Source organism: Gymnodraco acuticeps, unplaced genomic scaffold, assembly GCF_902827175.1.
Source record: "Gymnodraco acuticeps unplaced genomic scaffold, fGymAcu1.1, whole genome shotgun sequence".
Taxonomy (NCBI): domain Eukaryota; kingdom Metazoa; phylum Chordata; class Actinopteri; order Perciformes; family Bathydraconidae; genus Gymnodraco; species Gymnodraco acuticeps.
The window spans coordinates 3,668,400-3,687,584 of NW_022989748.1; the positions used below are offsets into that span (position 1 = coordinate 3,668,400).

General features: G+C 40.3%; 1 protein-coding gene across 7 annotated transcripts in view; it reads right to left on the minus strand.

Annotated features, from left to right (window-relative positions):
- The window catches only part of LOC117558813 (multiple PDZ domain protein), a 48,186-nt gene that overhangs the window by 9,362 nt on the left and 19,639 nt on the right, over positions 1 to 19,185 (minus strand). For 3 of the 7 annotated variants that reach the window (XM_034235647.1, XM_034235341.1, XM_034235254.1), the window contains 21 exons: positions 16,735 to 17,028; positions 15,843 to 15,948; positions 14,924 to 15,122; positions 14,134 to 14,175; positions 12,938 to 13,045; positions 12,709 to 12,789; positions 12,034 to 12,211; positions 11,761 to 11,871; positions 9,375 to 9,467; positions 8,007 to 8,069; positions 7,774 to 7,845; positions 6,677 to 6,872; positions 5,001 to 5,197; positions 4,831 to 4,922; positions 3,975 to 4,071; positions 3,024 to 3,086; positions 2,263 to 2,358; positions 2,113 to 2,187; positions 1,868 to 2,036; positions 1,633 to 1,778; positions 544 to 627 (listed from right to left, as the gene is read on the minus strand). In XM_034235647.1, the coding sequence (XP_034091538.1) occupies positions 544 to 627; positions 1,633 to 1,778; positions 1,868 to 2,036; positions 2,113 to 2,187; positions 2,263 to 2,358; positions 3,024 to 3,086; positions 3,975 to 4,071; positions 4,831 to 4,922; positions 5,001 to 5,197; positions 6,677 to 6,872; positions 7,774 to 7,845; positions 8,007 to 8,069; positions 9,375 to 9,467; positions 11,761 to 11,871; positions 12,034 to 12,211; positions 12,709 to 12,789; positions 12,938 to 13,045; positions 14,134 to 14,175; positions 14,924 to 15,122; positions 15,843 to 15,948; positions 16,735 to 17,028 (2,562 nt within the window). The remainder of the gene's footprint in view (positions 1 to 543; positions 628 to 1,632; positions 1,779 to 1,867; positions 2,037 to 2,112; positions 2,188 to 2,262; positions 2,359 to 3,023; positions 3,087 to 3,974; positions 4,072 to 4,830; positions 4,923 to 5,000; positions 5,198 to 6,676; positions 6,873 to 7,773; positions 7,846 to 8,006; positions 8,070 to 9,374; positions 9,468 to 11,760; positions 11,872 to 12,033; positions 12,212 to 12,708; positions 12,790 to 12,937; positions 13,046 to 14,133; positions 14,176 to 14,923; positions 15,123 to 15,842; positions 15,949 to 16,734; positions 17,029 to 19,185) is intronic. The other 4 variants (XM_034235581.1, XM_034235511.1, XM_034235434.1 and 1 more) reach the window with 3 other exon arrangements.

Consider the following 19,185-nt stretch of genomic DNA (forward strand, 5'->3'; position numbering starts at 1 on the left):
ACAGCGCCGGTACCGGTGCACCCTCCCTCTCTCCCACGCTCACTCGCATTTTGGCTGTGAGCTGCGGTTGCCAGATAAGCCAACATCCCCCACTTTCATCACTTACAGCGCCCATCATACAGGGCAAATGAAACGTGTAACCGGGGTGAAAAGGGTGTTACATTTACTTAATTATGAATATTGTTACATCAAGGCCGAAAATTAGGATGAGCACCAACAGTCAAAAATGTTTTTTTCCCTCCCAGAGCTGTCAGCGCAGCGCCTCCACAGATCTGGCGCCCTAGGCGAACATCTATTACGCCAGCGCTACGGGCCGGCTCTGAGTTCATATGCAACTCGCAAATATATTTCTCTCTCTTCTCTTTTCTCTCTTCTCTCTTTTCTCTTTAAAAAAGTTATGTGCAGCCCTGTCTATAGTGTATATTAGAGTCGTATATCGATACATTTCTCACACTAAACCAAGCATTTATTCGAAAGCTCCTTCAGTTATTGACATGTGTTCAGCCTCATTTTTATCTAGCTCGTTTGTGATACTCATTATACCTCCAGGATTTGGTCTCCTGCCCAGAGTCTGCCATCTTTAGAAGCAGCTCCTTCTTCATACACTTCATGGATAATGATGGCCCCCTGCAGTGAGAGGAAGTGAGCAGAACAAAAAGAAAGAAAATGAGAGCGGTAGTGATTTAACTGGAGGAAAGGAGAAGAATACAGGACAGTAGGTAGTGCGAGGAAATATAAAGCAGTTGCATAAGGTCCATCTTTGTAGCGAAGATAATTTTAGACTTATTTTGGTTTTTCTGTTTTCTAAGTGTGAGTGTCATTTGGGGTTCAGAGGTTACATTCCTGGGCTGGATATTGTCTGCTGCGGACAAAGAGCTGCTCCACCAAGCCTGACTGAGCAGACAGAATAGATGCGCTGAGGAGGAGGAGCAGGAGGAAGGCTGGGACAACATCATTTCCTACATTCCTGAGTCACCGCGGCTATTTTGAACCTGCATTACACCACCAGCACACATTCTCACTGGGTGGCATGTTTTGGTGGGGACTTAAAGTACAGTCATGGTACTTTTTTTTTTTTTAGGATTTACAGTATCTTTTGGAAATGATTCTCCTGGTTAGGATTCATTCAGTGTGGATGGTTCAGGAGATGTTTAGTGTCTCTTCTCCTCTGATATAAAGTGGTCAAACAGTGAATACATTTTCAGTTTGAGGTTACAATTCAGAGTTTCTGTAAATAGGCATGGGTCATTGCAAGCGAATTTATACATTTTGTGCAACTAACTTTATAAAAAGCTACTACTACTACTACATGTGTGATGCCATAAGGTTTAGTTGCTTTTAGACATTAAATTGCAGAGTTATCCACAGAGGATTAACAATGCATGTTCACGTTTAAAATAGGCTTAAAATCGGATTAAAAAAAGTGCATTTTGGATAACTTCCTGCTGACAAATGCTCAAAAGAGATACAATGATTTTACAGCAGACCAGAGGAAACCTTTAAATTACACATTGATATTGCTTTGAACATTTTTGAAAACATTTCGGGTAAGGTAAATATACAATCTAACAAAATGATGGGAAAATGCAGAAATTCTAAATAATATACAGATTGTCATTGATATTCTCCTACCAGCAGGGTGTCGCAGCCCCCCACGATGCTGAGGCCGAGGCCGGTGCGGCCCTTGAAGATATCGATGGTCGTCTCGCAGCCGGGGATGATGGGACACGTCGTGGGGTCGCAGGTCAGCGTGGTGGGGGTGGAGGAGCGACTCGGACCTGCAGCAGAGGAAGAACAAAGTGAGCTGATTGATCCTTTATGTATCTCCCTGAATAAGAAGTCAAACGTCCAAACAAAGGGGACCCACTCATCACTGCCTCTGCCTCCGGTTGACTCAGAGTCGTTGCTGCAATGCTATGCATGCTGGGAAAGCCTGGGAGGATGCCATCGGAGCTATCCCCATCCTCACTGGTGGACGGGAGAGACGAGAAGGTGAGCTTCACCGGACCTTTGCATGTCCTCAGGAGAGAGTTCACCTAAAACAGAGAATAAATCATTAGACATCATCTTTCCTTCTGACATAAGAAAACTCACAGGGAATACTTGATTTACCTGTTCCACAGTGTAGCCGAGCACTGATTCCCCGTTCACAGTTAGGAGTTTGTCCCCTGGTCTCATACAGCCCTCCTGCACATCACAGTTTCGATCAGTAATCACTTTTGTAACACGCACTCATCATCTGCTGCAGGATGTGAGACTTACCTTCCCTGTGTGTCCTCTCACTTCAGATATACTCTGAATCTCCACTCCGTTCTCTGTGTTTCCCTCCACGAAGGTGATGCCCAGTCCTCCGTCCTCCTGTTGGACAAACACAGCATTGAGTACACACAGCAAATAATGGAGCTGCAGAAAACAAGCATTAATGATGATAATTATCTCCAGAAAGATAAGGAGCTGCCCCGATTCTGCCACATTTTCACTGTTAGCTCCTGCGGCTTTACACACACCGCATGGGGTCTTTTTTTACTCATTCTTTTTAAGCGATTAGTTCACTGGAATCACAATAATTTTGTTTCCAAATTAGTCCGATTCTGAGGCTTCTGATGTTTGATATATGTAAGAATAGATATATAAAATAACTGAATATATTCCAGTTTACCGCAGGAACTATTTTCTTTGCTTAACGTGTTTCAAATGTGAAGTTTTTCAATGATTGACTCTGAAAACCTTAGCAAATATAACTGAAAATATCTGCAGGGCAAGAAAGTAGACACCACAAGAGGTAGCAATGTTTTTCTCTTTTGGGTGAACTGAGGCTTTATGACCCTTTGGAACTGCTTTTTCTTTTTATTCCGTCTCTTTTCTGTTTCATGGCCGTTAGTCAGACTCCACCGCTCTCGTTCTGTCATACCCCGTTGACTGTTTTTGTGTACACCTCCCTCATTATGGCCAGACTTCCTGTCTATTATGGTCTTTATTTTGGTGTTTCCAAAGAGCAGTCTGTCCCGTGTGAAGTGTCTCACCTTCAGCTTTATGGCGTGATGAATATATTTCAAAGTGTCTCCGTTAGCAGCAGTAGTTTCTGGCTGTGAGGAAACAGCAGCAGTTAGTTAATGCAGTTTGAAGTATAAATACATGTGTACGTGTGTGTTGGCTGCTGAGTGTGTTTGTGGTTTTGGTGGTCACACAGGAACTGCAGGACCACACAAAGAGACTTTTAGGAGCAAACAGGCATTAAAACAATTTAGGAGCGTGCTGCAGCATAAAAACTCAATTGCACAGGAGCAGGGGTGGAACATAACTCGGTACATTTACTCAAGTTTAGTCCATTTTTGACTTACTGTTATGCCACTTTATTATGCTACTCTTCTACATCTCAGGGGAAATATCGTACTTTTTACTTACTATTTAGTTACTTTTGACACATTAGATGAAGTACTATACTACTTATCTACCCAGTAGTATTAAAAAGTAATGTTGGCTCCGTGTAATGAAAAATTAACTACTCCTAACTACATGTATTTGTTAGTTAAACACAATAATATAATTTTCAAAGGATTTATTTTGTTATCACAAAATCCAAGTTGATGTCTTTAAAGACCCAAAGATATCCACTTTAAATGAAAATCATGAAATAGGCCTATACATATTTGAGAAAGCGGAAAACAATATTTTCTGTCATTTTATAGAACAAATTATACTTTCAATAATTACGTGGTTACAAAGTTATATATTATCCAGCATTATCCATACATTTACTAAAGTAACATTTTAAATGCAGGACTTTAACTTGTAAATGACTATTTTAGATTCTGGTACTTTTACTGAAGTAACGTATCTGTGTATGTCTTCCACAGCTGCATGTGGGTAAAGTAGAAGCACTAATCAAAGTGTGTGAGTTATATGCAGACAGAGCTTTAACATCTGCATCATGTGTGACTGTTGTTTTTGTGGGGCCATGTTGTGGGTGTTACCTCAGTGGGGGGGTCCTCAGGGTCTCCCCCCTCCATGTCTCCCCCCTCCTGCTCTCTCACCGGTCCCACAGCCATCTGCTGCAGCGCCTCCGTGTTCCTGCTCCAGAGAGAGGGAGTCATAACTCTTAAATAAACGCTGCTCTTCCATGAGTTACACGTCTGATCAGTGTTTCTCTCCGGGTCAGCGCAGGGATGAGAATTAAGTAGGAGGTTAAGTAGTGTGATTCTGGAGAGGACTGTTTGAGGAGGGGTCAAAGGTCAACATGTCAGACGCTGTGCTGATGTGTAGACTGCTCACTGATCTGTTTACACAATCATAGTTATAGTGTGCCATTTTCTTAAGTAAAAAACAAAGAAATGATACTTCAATAAACTGCCACTTCAAAATGCCCAGTTACAGTAATAAAGAAAAAAATGATGTATCTATTGTTTTCTAAATATGTTTTTTGTTTTATTCGTTTTGGCTATGAAGATTACCTTTGTGCATTGCATTGTGGGAGAAAAGTACACATAAACAGCACACTTATAAATACGTTTTTCTTTAGTGCCACTTTGTCATACTTAATGTTTTTACTTTACATACACAAAACCTTTTAGATGCAGCTATAGTGGTGTTTAAATCCCAGTTTTAATATTCAAATTGAACTACAATTTAATATTTGTAACAATACATTTTGCTTGTATGAGGAAGAATGTGTTACTTAATTTATATTCTGACTCTCCGCCTTCAACTGTGTGCTTCTGTTGAATCGCAACAGCCCCCTCTATTGTATTTTGAACAACATTACAACAGATTTGAACAGTCTGACAATGAAATATAGGTGCCATGAAAGTGTGCTCATAGTACATTTTTTACCTGACAAAGATGATTTTGACTCTGGAAGGAGCGCTCTTGATGATGGAGGAGGCGTTCTGGTGACTGTGTCCGTAGAGGACTTGCCCGTTGATCTGACCGGATACACACATATATCATTAATGAATTATTCCTCTATGTATTGAAACATCCTGACATCCAAACCCCCTTACCTCCAGCAGCTCGTCCCCCACCACCATGCGTCCATCCCTGCCCGCCGCCCCGTTGGGGTCGATGCCCACAACGAACACACTCATGCGGGAGCGGTCCCTGTTCCCGGCCAGGCTGAGACCCAGGCCCGTCCTCCCCTTCTCCAGCTCCATCATGTGCAGGACCCCCGAGAGGCCGCCGTAACGCTGGGAGATGTTCTCTGGAAAAGGTGAAGACAGAAAGATGTAAACTGATGTACAGAGATGGCAAAAGTACAGACATCCTTTACTCAAGAAGAAGTACAGATACTCGTGTTTAAAAATACTCTGGTAAAAGTAGAAGTACTGACTAAACTTCTTTACTCAAGTAAAAGTAAAGAAGTATGGGTTTTGAAATGTACTTCAGTAAAAAGTACCCATAACTAGCAGCTGTTTTAAAGAGTAACTGACCTCCCTTTATATTAATAGAACAATAATGTAATTGTTAGCTAATGAATGTTTCCATGCTGAACAACGGCAACATGACAACGTTTTCATTGGTTCCTCTTCTTTAGAGAAGACCAGGAAATGATGGATACACGGATCGTGTTCAAATCAATAGGCACGCAATGACTCTAAAGAATAATGATCAGGCCACCAAACACAGATTAAAACTAAAGTAACCTGTTTGAAAATGTAAGAAGTATAAAGTACAGGTATTTGTTAAAAATGTAAGAAGTAAAAGTAAAAAGTTGTCAGAAAAAAAAGTAGTGGAGTAAAGTACTGATACCAGAAAACATTTACTTAAGTATTTGTACTCCACTATTTCCCATCTCTGCTGATCATTTCTCATTTTATGTCGTGTTGCTTAAAAGAAGGGTCATTTTTTGGAATTGGTTAAACCCACAGGCATCAAAAGATTTACATATCAGGCTGCTGAGTTTTATCTCTTTGTCTCAAACTTGTTTGCAAAGTTTTTCATCTATTCCATCCTCTCCTGTCTCTCCCCCCCTCTCCCGTTAGACAGACCAATGTTCTCCTGTTGTTCTGGGCTTCCTGCCACTGTTGGGCCATCAGTCCTGCACTAATCTGCACAACTCACCTCCCTGGGCCCAACCTCATCAATCTTATCCAGGACGGGAACACTCTCTCACACACATGCACACACTCACACACAATCTCTCTCATACAGAGTCCCAGGTGTGTGCAGCAGGAAGTCCGGTCTCCTGAGTTGAATGTGTCTGACTGTGTGACCCGTTCTCCTTGAAGCGGTGACTTCGTGCTGCAGTTTGACATTCAGCAGTCTGCCGGATGCTAAGAGATTAATTTTACCGAAGTGACAGCCACATAAAGACCGTGAATGTGTGCTCTTCTTCTTGCAGATGGATTTATGAACATGAGAGAAACTAAAAGTGCCTTTGAGGACCTCTAGTGGCAGAGAGGTGATAAAGCATGTTGCTTCTGTCAATGCATATCCTGTCTGTATTCCTTAACTATACTATTCAAATGAAACTTCCAGGGTTTATAATGCTATCCCACACATTTCTCCCAAGTCACTTTCACTTAAACTAGGATTGAATTGATAGGCCAGAGTGGATTTAAAGCGACACACACTATCCTTTTCACCTGTTGTGTCTCCCCTTAAATGACAAAAAAAGCCTTAACTCTTGTTCAACACAGTATATAATTGCACATTTAAATAAAAGACAAAGTAGACTCACTCCAGTTGTATCCAAACTCATCCTCCTCTTCCTCCCGCTGCTCCACCCTCTGCTCCTCCTCCTCCTCCTCTTCCTCTGCAGGTCCTCCAGGACTCTCCGTCAGTGTGTCGGTGTCAGTCTCCCCCACATGGGGCATCACCGGCAGGGGGAGGACGGCGCTGGTGGGAGGTGCCTTCACCGCTTCACGCTTCACAGACTGTCACGCCACAGGAGGAGTTGGAAAACAGTTTATTAGTGAGAGGTGAGGAGGAAGAAGAGGGTTTTTTTTATAGTGAAGCTTGAATCATGTTGAGATGAAGATGTGATAATGCAAATGCTTGGTTTACATCAACTGCTTCATCACTTTTATGTTAGGCTGAGAAATAATAGTGTAATATAGATGCTTAAGGCTAGAATTAGGTTAATTAGAATATAGCTCAATTTATAATGTGATGCTTATATTTAAGTATATCGTTATTTTTTTATAACTGATGTATTGCATATAATTAAACAATAATCACTCATCATGACACTTACCTGAAAACCAGGGGAAATAAATCACATTTTGATCACTTTAACTGTTGTTTGATAATGTGCAAAAATATCTCGAATGTGTCTTTGTCATCCGCTTAAGTGAGTAAATAGTTTTGAAAGCGAGAAAGAAAAAACAAAAGACAAACAGGACAAAACATTTTGATTTCACAAAAATGAACAAAGGTAAAGAGATGGAGGAGATGTTAGGACATGAACAAGTGTATGAATGTACAGCATGTTAAAATATATTCAAAACATGAACTGTATTAGAGTCGCAAAGACTAGTCCATCAACAAAATAATAATTATGATTATGGATTAATTATGCAAAAATGTCAAAAATAATATATATATTTAAATAAAACTGAATATCTTACGGTTCTGGGGTGAACAAACAAGACATTTGAAGACATCACCTTTGACTCTTTACGGACCAAATCATTATTATAGAGAAAAATCTGCTGATTAATTGATAATTAAAGTGATGCTTAGTTGCAGCCCTGAACTGTATCATGGTGTATTTACATTGCTGTACATCATACACAGAGTGAGGAAGGGGAGAGCTCAACGCAGAGACCCACAAACCTTAAATGGGGTAGGAGTGAAAGGGTTAGTTGGGGAGAGGCGGAGGAAAAGTCTACTGTGACTGTAAGCCTCCTACGGAGAAAGACAAAGGGTGAGAACTTTAGACGACAACACACAAACCTACATCTATCGACAGAAAGGTGAAACACAGCTACTCCAAACTTTTAAAGCTAACACTTTCTGAGCTGTGGAACAATGGCAAACACTCAGCGGAGGTTAACTGAAACACCCACCTTGTCCTTGTTGTCTTTGGTCACAGCTGCAGCTCTGTCCTCTCCGGAGTCTGCTCCCGAAGACTGCCACGCATCACACACACACATGAAGGTAAACACTCACACATTCATTTGAATGGAGAAAACTGTCATAACATTCACTTCTGCGTCACCACAATGTGAAAGATCCTTTATCATAGGGCCGCACGATATAAGAAAAAAAACATTGACAGTACAACATTTGTTTTCTTGCTATATAAAAATTACAGAGATTTTTTTTGTCAATATTATCCATTTTATCTTAATTTTTTTTGACCAAATCTTCCTCCTTTTTTTCTCCTCCTGTTTATCATCCTGTCTGTTGAATGACATCTTGGACCATTACTTCTTTGAGTTCATTGGCCTTACTTGACTTTGCATGTTCTGCAATGTGACATGTGTACATGGCAAAGATGATGATGAATTGATAAATTACCGACCCTATATGCCCTACTGTATCATATTTTAATCCTATTAATATTAATCAGTTCATACAAAGTGTTTTGAATGACCATATGCTGCATCATGAAAAACCATCTGTTTATATTGGGGCTACTGAAGAAAAACAGACATTTCTTAGACAACAGTCAACATTGAGTGGAGAAGCTTCTGCAGCAGCATCACATGTCGGTCCAATCGTGACCCTTTATCCTCACTGATGGAGCTTAAAAGGTTTTACAAGAAAGTCTGACGTTTTGAAAAAAAGATACTGCAGTTTACAGTTCTTCACATGATTGTGTTGAGTGCTGCCTGTCTTATCAAGTTGTCTCCTTTGCATCGGCAGTGAGACACTTGGGACAATGTTTGAGGGATAATTGTTAGAAAGTGGGCCTTGGAAGCTGAAGACAGGAGGAAAAATAAAATGCAATTATAGTAAAAGCCTGTGCTATGATTTAACTGTGTGCTGCAACAAAAGGGCCGCAGCAGAGCACAGGAAGAGGCAACATGTGCTCGGAGGAGAGAATAGAATCACATTTCAGTAGAAAAGTGCACTTTAAAATGAAAGTATCGTTTTTTTTTTATTGGTGCCGTTCGAATTTGAAATGTTTTCCTTCAATTGGTTGTTTTTTTGCCCGATACTGAAAGCAGAACAGAGTTTAATATCTGAATAGTTATCCCAAGCAATATAGTTATTGCAATATTCAAAGATATTGCATATTTTTCTCATATCGTGCAGCCCTAGTAAACCTGCATTCCAAATTATTTTTTAATGTTTAACCCAGGACTCAGCACAAACGCATGCATGCTCTCCTTCATTGTCCTCATGCAGCTCATAGTTAACACACAGTGTAAAGCAGTACAGGGGACACACATAAGCAGACAGACATACATGGGGAGGGGGCTTCTAACCTGAGGGGGGGCAGGGGCTAAGCAGGTTTGGTTAATGCAGCAAGCACTCGACCCGCGGTGAGTACTGAGCTGCAGAAAGGGCAGCAGCGGCCTCTAAAAGCAACACACAGGACCAACAAGCTGACAACATGACGGATATGTAACATGAAGGCTGAGCTTTTCTGACAACATTGAATCAGAGGCCATCCAGGAGGAAGGAAAAGGCGAGTTTGTGGGGAACCTCAGGTTTTATTTAAATGAGTCACCATTGAAAATGTACAATGAAAATCAGTCTGTGTATCTGCATTTAGAATTTTGGAAAGTCCACTTAAAGTCTATTTCCTCCTGGGGTGGCTTCGTCGCTGAAGGTGTCTCGGTCAAGCTACTTCCTTCAGGACAGCCATTCCTCTACAGCAAAAAATAATCACAGCAAAGCCTCTTTCTCTGAAATACTTTAACCGAATGTTTCAAAGACTTCTCGAGGCTACCCTGAGATTATTCACCGCTTACAAGAGAAGGATTTAAAACTTAAAGGCAGACAGCATGGATATGCTTTATTCTCTTCAGGCGGCTGCATTTAAAAAACGGCATTATGGCCTGCCTACAGCACTTAGAGGTATCACCCAATCAATATAATATTTCTCACACTGTTCAGTCCATTGTGATGAATTTCAATGGAGCTGCAACTCAATATCAGTGACTTTAAAGTAAATTGAAAGCATGTCTTGCAGTCTTGAGCACATTTTGACAGCCGCAGAGCCACACAGTAGGAATGATTTATTTATTTGCTTTTCTATTGCTTACTTGAGGAGTTTATTGATAAGGGGACATTTCAATAACCCCCATGGGGAAATTGCATTAGGATTCTAGTCTAAATGTGTATTGAATGTCAGCATTACACACAGGTTTTGAGTTTCTATTGTGCTGTGACACAATAGATTTCACCCCCTTTTGATTAAAAACAGCATTGTGGGTTATCTCATTGTTACCATTAGATTACCCTGTGATATAAAACAGAATAGGATGTCTGGATATTAAAATAAAAGCCCTGCTTCTTTTTCTCCCGGAAGGAAACTACAATTCTTAGTCTGTTTTTATGTCTGTCAATATACACATCGAGTCAAATATGCAGTTCGAGAGAACATTTGCTAACAGTGTGGAGGCAGAAGGGATGAAGATGACGTGTGATGGAGAGGAAGGATTACCTGACATGTGCGATGTGGCATGCAAGCTGGGTTATATACTGACAAAGGCTGAGAAAGCAGGGCGGAGGGACATAAATGCAACTCATAATGTAGTCAAACATGATATGTGAACTATTGACAAAAGGTGTTAACGTCTTTTAAAGTAATTAATCCCCATATGGGTAGCTACAGCAGGCAGATGGTTAGCTTGACCCAGCATAGCCTACAGAATGGAACCAGAAAATCGCTAACATTAGCCTAAAGATCACAAAACTTGATGTAATTTAGAGTTGTCAAAACTAAGTGATTTTACCAAAATGTTAAACCAATGTTTTAAGGTTTGCTCTTTGTACTGTTAGAGGCTAACTTTATCTAAAGTTGTGTTCATTAAACGTCATCCCACGTAGCATTTGCTGCTTTAATTAGCATTTAGCTTAGTGCCTTAACGTTAGCAGGTTTATTGTAGCAGCTTTAGCTTAGCGGAAGTAATGTGGATTCAGTTAGCTCTTTACTTTAAAAGTCAGAAAATGCTGATCCGATGTGTGCACACATGTGTGGAACCATGGAGATGCTAACTTCATGGTAGTACCATAAAATGTCCTCCCTGCAGCTCTCTATTCACTCTCCCTCTTCTTCTTTTTTATTGGTCTTTACCAGCTCCAAAGGGAAATATCATCTGGCTGCTAAGTGAAGCTAATAGCTGCTAAACACTCCACTGTTGTTGTCTGACTGCTGTTTAGTGCCTAACCCTATTTAGCATACAGTGGGTTGTAAAGCTTTTTCCCTCAAATCTGTTTAAAGTCACTGTACTGGAGTTTAGTTCTCCATTAACATGAATTATTGCTCTGCATGTGCTACATTACATTATGAGTTGCTACAAGGCTTAATAAGTAGCCATGCTAAGGAAAGCATTATATCTGAATGCAAGCGATTGACTCAGAGATCTGACACCAGCTGCAGGGACTATTTAGTCATGGTTTAAAAGCCTGAGGGCACTTTCAAACAACAAAGGAGTAGCAGTTAGAGGTTAAAAACTTGCGAATTTATTTAACATGACACAGAGGGTTTGTTGTTGCTCTCATTGGATATTTCAAAAATCAAACCTGACACACCGGGTTTTTGAAAGGGCCCTGTGCAGATGAACTGCTACATGAGGTGAAAATGGAAAAGGATAATGATCTTTAGAGAATGAGGTAGTTAGTTTGACTATTATTTGGACTCACCCTGGGCCTGTGGATGATACTCTGAACCAAGAAGGTGACGGGGTTTCCTCCCTTGCGGATAGCCTCCACTGCCTCCTCGTGACTGGCATCTCTTAGATCTACTCCATCCACCTGTCACAGAATATATTGGGGAATCCTTACTTTTTTAAAGATTTTAAACTCTTTTCAGTTCTCTCACATTACTGCACCTTAATAAAATAACACTATAGGAGGTAACTACACACAATAACAACTTCACGTCTGCTTGTTCTACCACCTGTATTGTTCCCTTACCTCTACGATCCTGTCTCCAGTCTTCAGGGTCCCGTTCTGTCCCGCAGGACTGTCCTCCAGTATGTGTTTGATGAAGATGCCCCTCATCACCTCTCCGTTGCTCAGCCGACTGCCCATCCCCCGGCCCCCGACAATACTGATACCCAGAGACTTGCCTGGCGCCCGGAAGAGCTCCACTCTGAGGAAGGTACACATGCATTTTTATTTGTACACTTCTTAAATGTGACTCTTCTACTGATATGTCACTGTAAACGTTATCCCCTTTATTTTGTCTATAATAACATCACTTTGATTCTTTGATGCATATGACAAATGTCATCATTGTAGTTAACTCATATGAACACTACTATTTTGTATTGTTTAGTTTGACAGACTATTCACCACATTTAAACTCAATATTCTTCTGGAATACAGTTTGGTCTCTGTAGGCTTTTCTTTAACCAGAAAAAAACAGGAGTCTTTGAGGTAGCTGCAAGAGAACTGAATCTGACAAAAACCTGTTAATATGTATACTTAATGTTGGGGAAAATTGTCATTTATTAAATCTAACGTAGTAATCAAGCAGCAATGCATTGAGTGTATTCAATTATGTGGATCCACTGTGTTAGTTTTCAAAACCATATATCTCCTTGAAATGTTAACAATATTATTAGATTAAATACAGTGTGTACTCACTTCCTGGGTTGGTTCCAATTGCTGTAAGAGGCACTCTCCTCTCCCTCTCCATCTTCCCGCTCAGGGAGGTTAGGAATATCTCTAAAAATACCAAGGTGAACGGAAACAGTAAGGTACAAAACATAAACTCACAGGAAGACTGCTGCCTAGCAAACATGCATGCAAACAGGGCACCTATAAATGTAACTGGCACGTCACACAAGTCATTGTGCACAGAATGAGTACATACTTCGGATCTGGAGCTGGGACTGCATGGATTTCATCGGAGACTTCCTCTGTAGTCTGCTCTAGGCTGGCCTTGTACTCCTCCAGATACTCTGCAGGTACATATGTGATTCTAAACACACACACACACACACACACACACACACACACACACACACACACACACACACACACACACACACACACACACACACACACACACACACACACACACAAGTCAGACATTTCCTAAAGCAAATGTCTTCACCCTCCATTAACCTTCTTAGTGGCACTCACATTTAGCCAAAAATAGAGAATAACTGGCGAGAGTTTTTTCATTGAGCAAAAGAGCTTCTTTCCAATCTTTTTATTCATATTCAGAGACTTCTTTCTCTCGTCCCATAAGCCCCAGAGAGCAGTAACACTGATCCGACTGTTGAACACAGATGTTTACCTTCATAAAGTCTGAGACATCACGTCTTCTGTCACCTACTGTGTGAGACAAATCTGCAGGGTGTAGCCATCATTAATTCATGAGCCGCTTACTAATTCATGTTAAGAAATGAACCAAAAGCTAGCTGACAAAATCTGACACCCACTTAGAGTTCTTCTTCCAAACAATTCAGAGTGAAGTTGATGCTGAAGGGCACATTAACATATTTAAAGGACGCTGACAGAACGTCAACAGATGGGCTGATCTGCTTTTTAAACATGATGCACGCAGACAGAGAGAAAGATGATTCCCAGTGAAAGATGAAATGGAGGTTGATGAAAACATCACAGCATGCAGTGAGAGAAATGGTTAGGCAGGGAGTTATAAATGGTACAAAAGAAATCAGACTGGTCATTAGTGAATATGTTAGTCACAGAAATATGAAAAGGTTATACAGCAAGAGAATTGATGCAGTCAACCAAGGTTTATCCAGTTATTATATAGTGTATGTGTTAAGATGTGCACAGATTTAAAGTTATTTTGAGAAACACTTTAATGTTATTTTCTTTACAAAATAACTTAAATGCGATTTAACATATCTGAATGATATTTATAGTGACATCTTACACAATAAGACTATGCTGTTGTCATTGTTTGACAACCATTAAGTGTCTGGATAAAGCTCTTTTAACTGCGATGAATGCCGTTAGCAAATCAAGAGAGAGGAAGTCAAAACAAATATGGCGGCTGCGTGGAGAGACACCAGCGTGGACGTTAGGCATACTCACACATAAAACGGGCACAGGTCGTCCTCAGGTGCACTAGCAGATCTAGAATGTGAAGAAGCTTTTAATTTAATTTAATTTTTTTAAGGATTTATGCACCGGAGTGAACAAACGGCCAGGTTTAGTTCAGCAAGCACAATTTATGACACACCTCGTCCCAATGTAGAATATCGTCTAGTTGTGTAACATAATGTGCCTAATTTTGTTCCTAGGATTAGTTAACATGCTGCAACATTTCTGTGTCAAACAACAAACCCTCTTTTCATTCTTCGTGCTTTCTCACTGAATTTCAGTAAATTCATGTTTGCAGTAGAGAATGGATGCTTGGAAATATGTTTACCAAATGCTGTAATTGCAATTAATGGTTTGGTCTATAAAATCAAGGCTACAAATCAAATGTAAAGTGGGCTGTGATGACTGCAGGGATGAAGATAGAAAAGACATATAAAGGCAACAGTGAATATTTTTGAGTTTTTTGTTTATTCTAGTCCAAGGTGAAGTCTTTAGATGTCTTGTTTTATCAGTCCAAAACCCAAATACATTTACTCTAATATGATATAAAACAGAAAAAGGTTAAAGCAATATTTTTCTGACCTTCATGCACAAAATACTTGGAGATACTTTTTATTTTTGAGTGACTAATAGTTGCAGCTTCACATTAAACATAACAACATTTCAGAGATCTGACTTTTTGTATTTATTGGGACTAAAACCTCTACCTGTTGTTGCATTTGTGGTGCAGCCGTACACCTCCTTTGCAGTAACGTGTGTGTGTGTGTCTCATGTGTCTCACCCCAGGTCGGGTCCGATGAGTGAGTGTCGTCGCAACATGGCTCGGGCCTGAGCGTTGGTCATGTGAGCGGTGGGCTCTCCGTTGATGGCCAGGATCAGATCCCCGACCCCCAGACGCCCGTCCCGGCTGATGGAGCCGCCGTGGATGATGCTGCGGATCAGCATCCCCAGACTGGCCTTCATCGCGCTCACAGTCATCCCTTCAGGTAGATTTGAAGAAATTGTTACACTCTGAAATTGGATTTGGATCTAAATTAACCAGAAATTGACTTAATTCCGCCATCACTGAAAGTATAGATTGAAAACTAGGTATCTCCCAAGGAAGATTTTTGAATAACTTAAAACGTCTTTTTATTAATTTCCACATTTCCCCGCAAATTGTCCAAAACCCCACAGTATTAACACATTTGAATTTCAATGGAGTATGTGGAAATTTGAACTTCTTCCCTTGTAACTCAGCGTACATAAGCATAACATCAGTGTTTCATTTAAAAGCGGATTTTGTTTGAACTCCACATGGTTTAAAGATTATAAAAACAAAACCCAAATGTATTTTGTTGAAATGTTGAATTGAGCATAAAAGAGAAACCTTCAGTGGGCTAAAAAGCAAAACTAGGCACTGAAAATCTTCATAACACTTATTTGTTTTAGAAGCTAAAACTTAGCATGCTCCGAGCCAGCAGCAGCCCCATGGGTGGGTTTTGAAATGCAAATACTCTGAAAGGATCCTTTCAGAGTGAAAAACAGACAAAAATCTCTATCATTTTAGCTTTTTTAGCTGGCATTCAGAAGAAAAAATGACACAAAAGAAAAGGCCATTCCTCCTTTCAGTCATGCAACCTCATTTACACTTCTATGAAGAATAAGTCGAAAATGAATAAAATAATAACAAATCAAAATGTGAAGAAATCAACACAAACCCAGGCTGGAGTTGCCCTTCACGACTGTGATCGTCCTTTCAAAGCTGCTCCCCGAGGTCAGCGCTTCTTCATCAGCGTCTTCCCCTCTCACAGCAGCGTCTTCATCCTTCAAGGTGATCATTCAAAAGTTAATCATGAAGGTAAATGAAAATATTATGCCCGATTCAAACAAAGCGAATAAAAGCTAAGTGCAGCTGATTGAAAATAAATAAGCTTTGAAGGATGAGTGTCTTATGTTTGGGGAGTGGATTACCTTAAGAAAATCCATTAAGAGAAGACAAAGCACGATGATTTAGCATATTTTATAATACACCTTGAACATTTATCAGAAATACTCACTGCTCATCTTCTTTTTTCTAACTTGTTTTACATAAGACATACTTTGATTACAGCTCTCTTTCTCCAAACATGTAAAACAGGGGTTACTGGACAATCAAAAAGGCTGTCGTAAGGGTCATATTACTGCTTTTTATATATCCAAGATACTAACTATAGAGGTGACAGTTCTCCTCCATGGCACTGGAGAGGTGTGCTTGAGCAAGGCACTGAACCCCCAACTGCTCCCTGGTGCCATAAAAAGATGGTAGGCTTTTTGCTCTGGCACCTCTCCATAAAAAAAATCTTGTGTTTGTGCATGTGTGCATTTTTACCGTGTTATATGACAATTTCCCCTAGAAGGTTAACAAAGTGGATTCTTCTTCTTCTCTTCAGCTACAAACTCTGTATTTTGGTCCAATCAGAACTTGAACTGGCGACCTTAAGTTAATACAGACTTAAGTACCGCCTATGTGACATTTTTTAAATATGTGGTTTATAATGAGGCTGCACAATATGAAAATTGTTAAACATGGTAATTATAATATATAGTTTGTAATCAGACTTATTGTTTTACCTTTATCATATTTATATCTCCAATATCTTCAAAAGACATGGGTGTCTCTGCAGGTTCGTCTAATGCTCCGGTCCCTGCTTCAGAGTTTAAACACTGCTCTGGTTCCTCTTTGTCAGCGTGTGGTGCCAGGAAGTGGTCAGAGGGGCTCAGTATGGAGTTAAACGTCGGGCCTCTGAGACTGGGAGGAGAGAAAGAGGCAGACTTCTGCGGGGAGAAGGCTGGGAAATCGTCTTCAAGGCTGGGCGGTGTCTCAAAGCCGGGTCGCTCCTCCAACAGGTCGAGACGAGCCGTCAGCTGCAGTAAAACAGAGCACAGCAGCTGAAGGAGCGCTCCTCTCACATAGGCACACAATCGGGGGGAATTCATCTTGTTCAGTCGCCTCCCGCCCCCCTCGTAATGAACCATAGAAAAGCCATCAGTGGCCAATAGAGAGTGGTAGGAATTACTGGCGATCTTGAGCTTGCCGTGCACAAAATGTGGTTTTATTGTAACAGCATTTAAGACTTTATTAGAGGCCGGATGAGTAGTGATGAATCTCAGCGAGCGACTTCCCTCTGGGAGCCAGAGCAGAAGTATCAATCTTTAGAAAACAGTTAGAATATGCAAATGGCTAATACAAGTGGGGCTCAATGAGCAGACATGGGAAGTAGAGTAGAACAAGAAAAGGAGGTTTCATTTTAATAAGGCAGCGCTATAAATCCACAGTGAAGTGGCCTGTGACGAGTGCAGGTATTCAAACGATGCAATTATGAAGATGGGAAGGATATCCCAGGCAACAGGGAGAAACATTTATTTGTGTAGGATTTTAAAAAATGGGAATTGCTGTGGTTTACTTTAGTGTCTATAATAAATTCACCCCATTAAAAAGTGTACATAACTTAACGATACTGTGTGTAATGAGTCATATTATGGCATGCAGAGATGATACAAATAGAAGACATTTCATCAAATGTCTGAAGGCAGAATCAGTTTCCTAAAGAACACTCAAAATTAATTACATATGACAGATTCAAGATCGTAAAAAAACTATTCAAACTTTGACTGTCACGCTCCAGGCGTAGCCAGATAAAGTTTAAGTATGCATCATTTATAGAATCGCTTTGAAAATAAATCGAGAAACCTTTTTAAAAAAAAAAAAACACTATACAAATCCTTTCTGTTTTATATATTTCTTATGGTCTTCTTGAACAGAATGACCAATGCATATGCATGAATGTAATCTATCAATGCACTCAGAAAAAGGAGTGCTTTATTGACAGCGTAGACTCACTTATTTAGTCTCTAAAACCCAGTTGACCTTTATAGGTAAAAAAACATTCATATTCCTCAAAATAAAATAATCTTAGATACTGTCGGCAAGTGTGTGAAAGCTGCTCCACCGTTTACGGTCAGTGAAGTAGATTTATAAGCAGACTTGTTGCTCTCTCTGGAGCTTTAGGGAGAAAAACTGTTCATCATCACAGGGAAAACACCGCGCCGTCTGCCCTCATACAAACATCTGAAATCTGTTGTGAAATCCCCCCCATCCTGTAAAGTGTGCCTGTCCCTCTCGGCTGCACGATTATAGTATAAAATCTTCGGAAGGCCCCACAAATAAGGTCAGCCGCTGGGAAAAGAGTTCGTGTGGCCCCTTGCTCTTCTTTGTTTATTCTCTTATAGTTTAAAATCCATTTGCTGAGCTGTGGCTGTAGGGCAGCCACAGCTACAGCTCTCACATCACAACAGAAAGTCAGAAATGTTGTTACTGCCTTCACAAAGAAAACATCTCTCCTGGCATTTGGGCGCTGCATGGCCAAAAACAAAGACTAATGACTACTACATGGTGAAAAAGGGCAGTTACTGTTGGCGTGCATTTGAATGTATTTTTCTGCCACTAGGGGTCTCTCAGTCAGAATGTGAGGGGTCATGGGAGGTCATTATTGGTTTAACCAAGAGCAGAATTATCCATAGATTGTTATAAGCAGTAAAAACAGAGAATAAAAGCAGTTTGACAAAGGAGAGCATTTCCCTGCAGGCAAACGCTAGCTCAACTTTCTTCTCGGATAACTTTAGATTCAGACGTTCAGGAGTTTTTTTTTAACAAGCCGAATTACCCACCTATTCTCCAAAATAAATGTTACCTCTAACTAAAACCATTAAAAACAATGAAAAAAGCAGTTCAAATGTGTTTCTCCGATGCTGTTTGGCTGAAAATGATCATCCTGCTAGGGCTTCAAGTTGTGGTGCCATCACCATTATCCTTCATATCATTAAAATAAACAGAGTGAGAGTGAGAGTGAAAAAGCACCAAGATCTAAAAGATGCATGGTAAAAATGTTGTTTAAAACCGCATGAAGTGCATTTTTCACTAAATATAGTGTATATATAGAAGCACTAAAATTATTCATCTGGGAGACGCGAGTACATTTGGGATAGTGTGAGTACACAGAATATGCCTAGTCTGATGTGTAA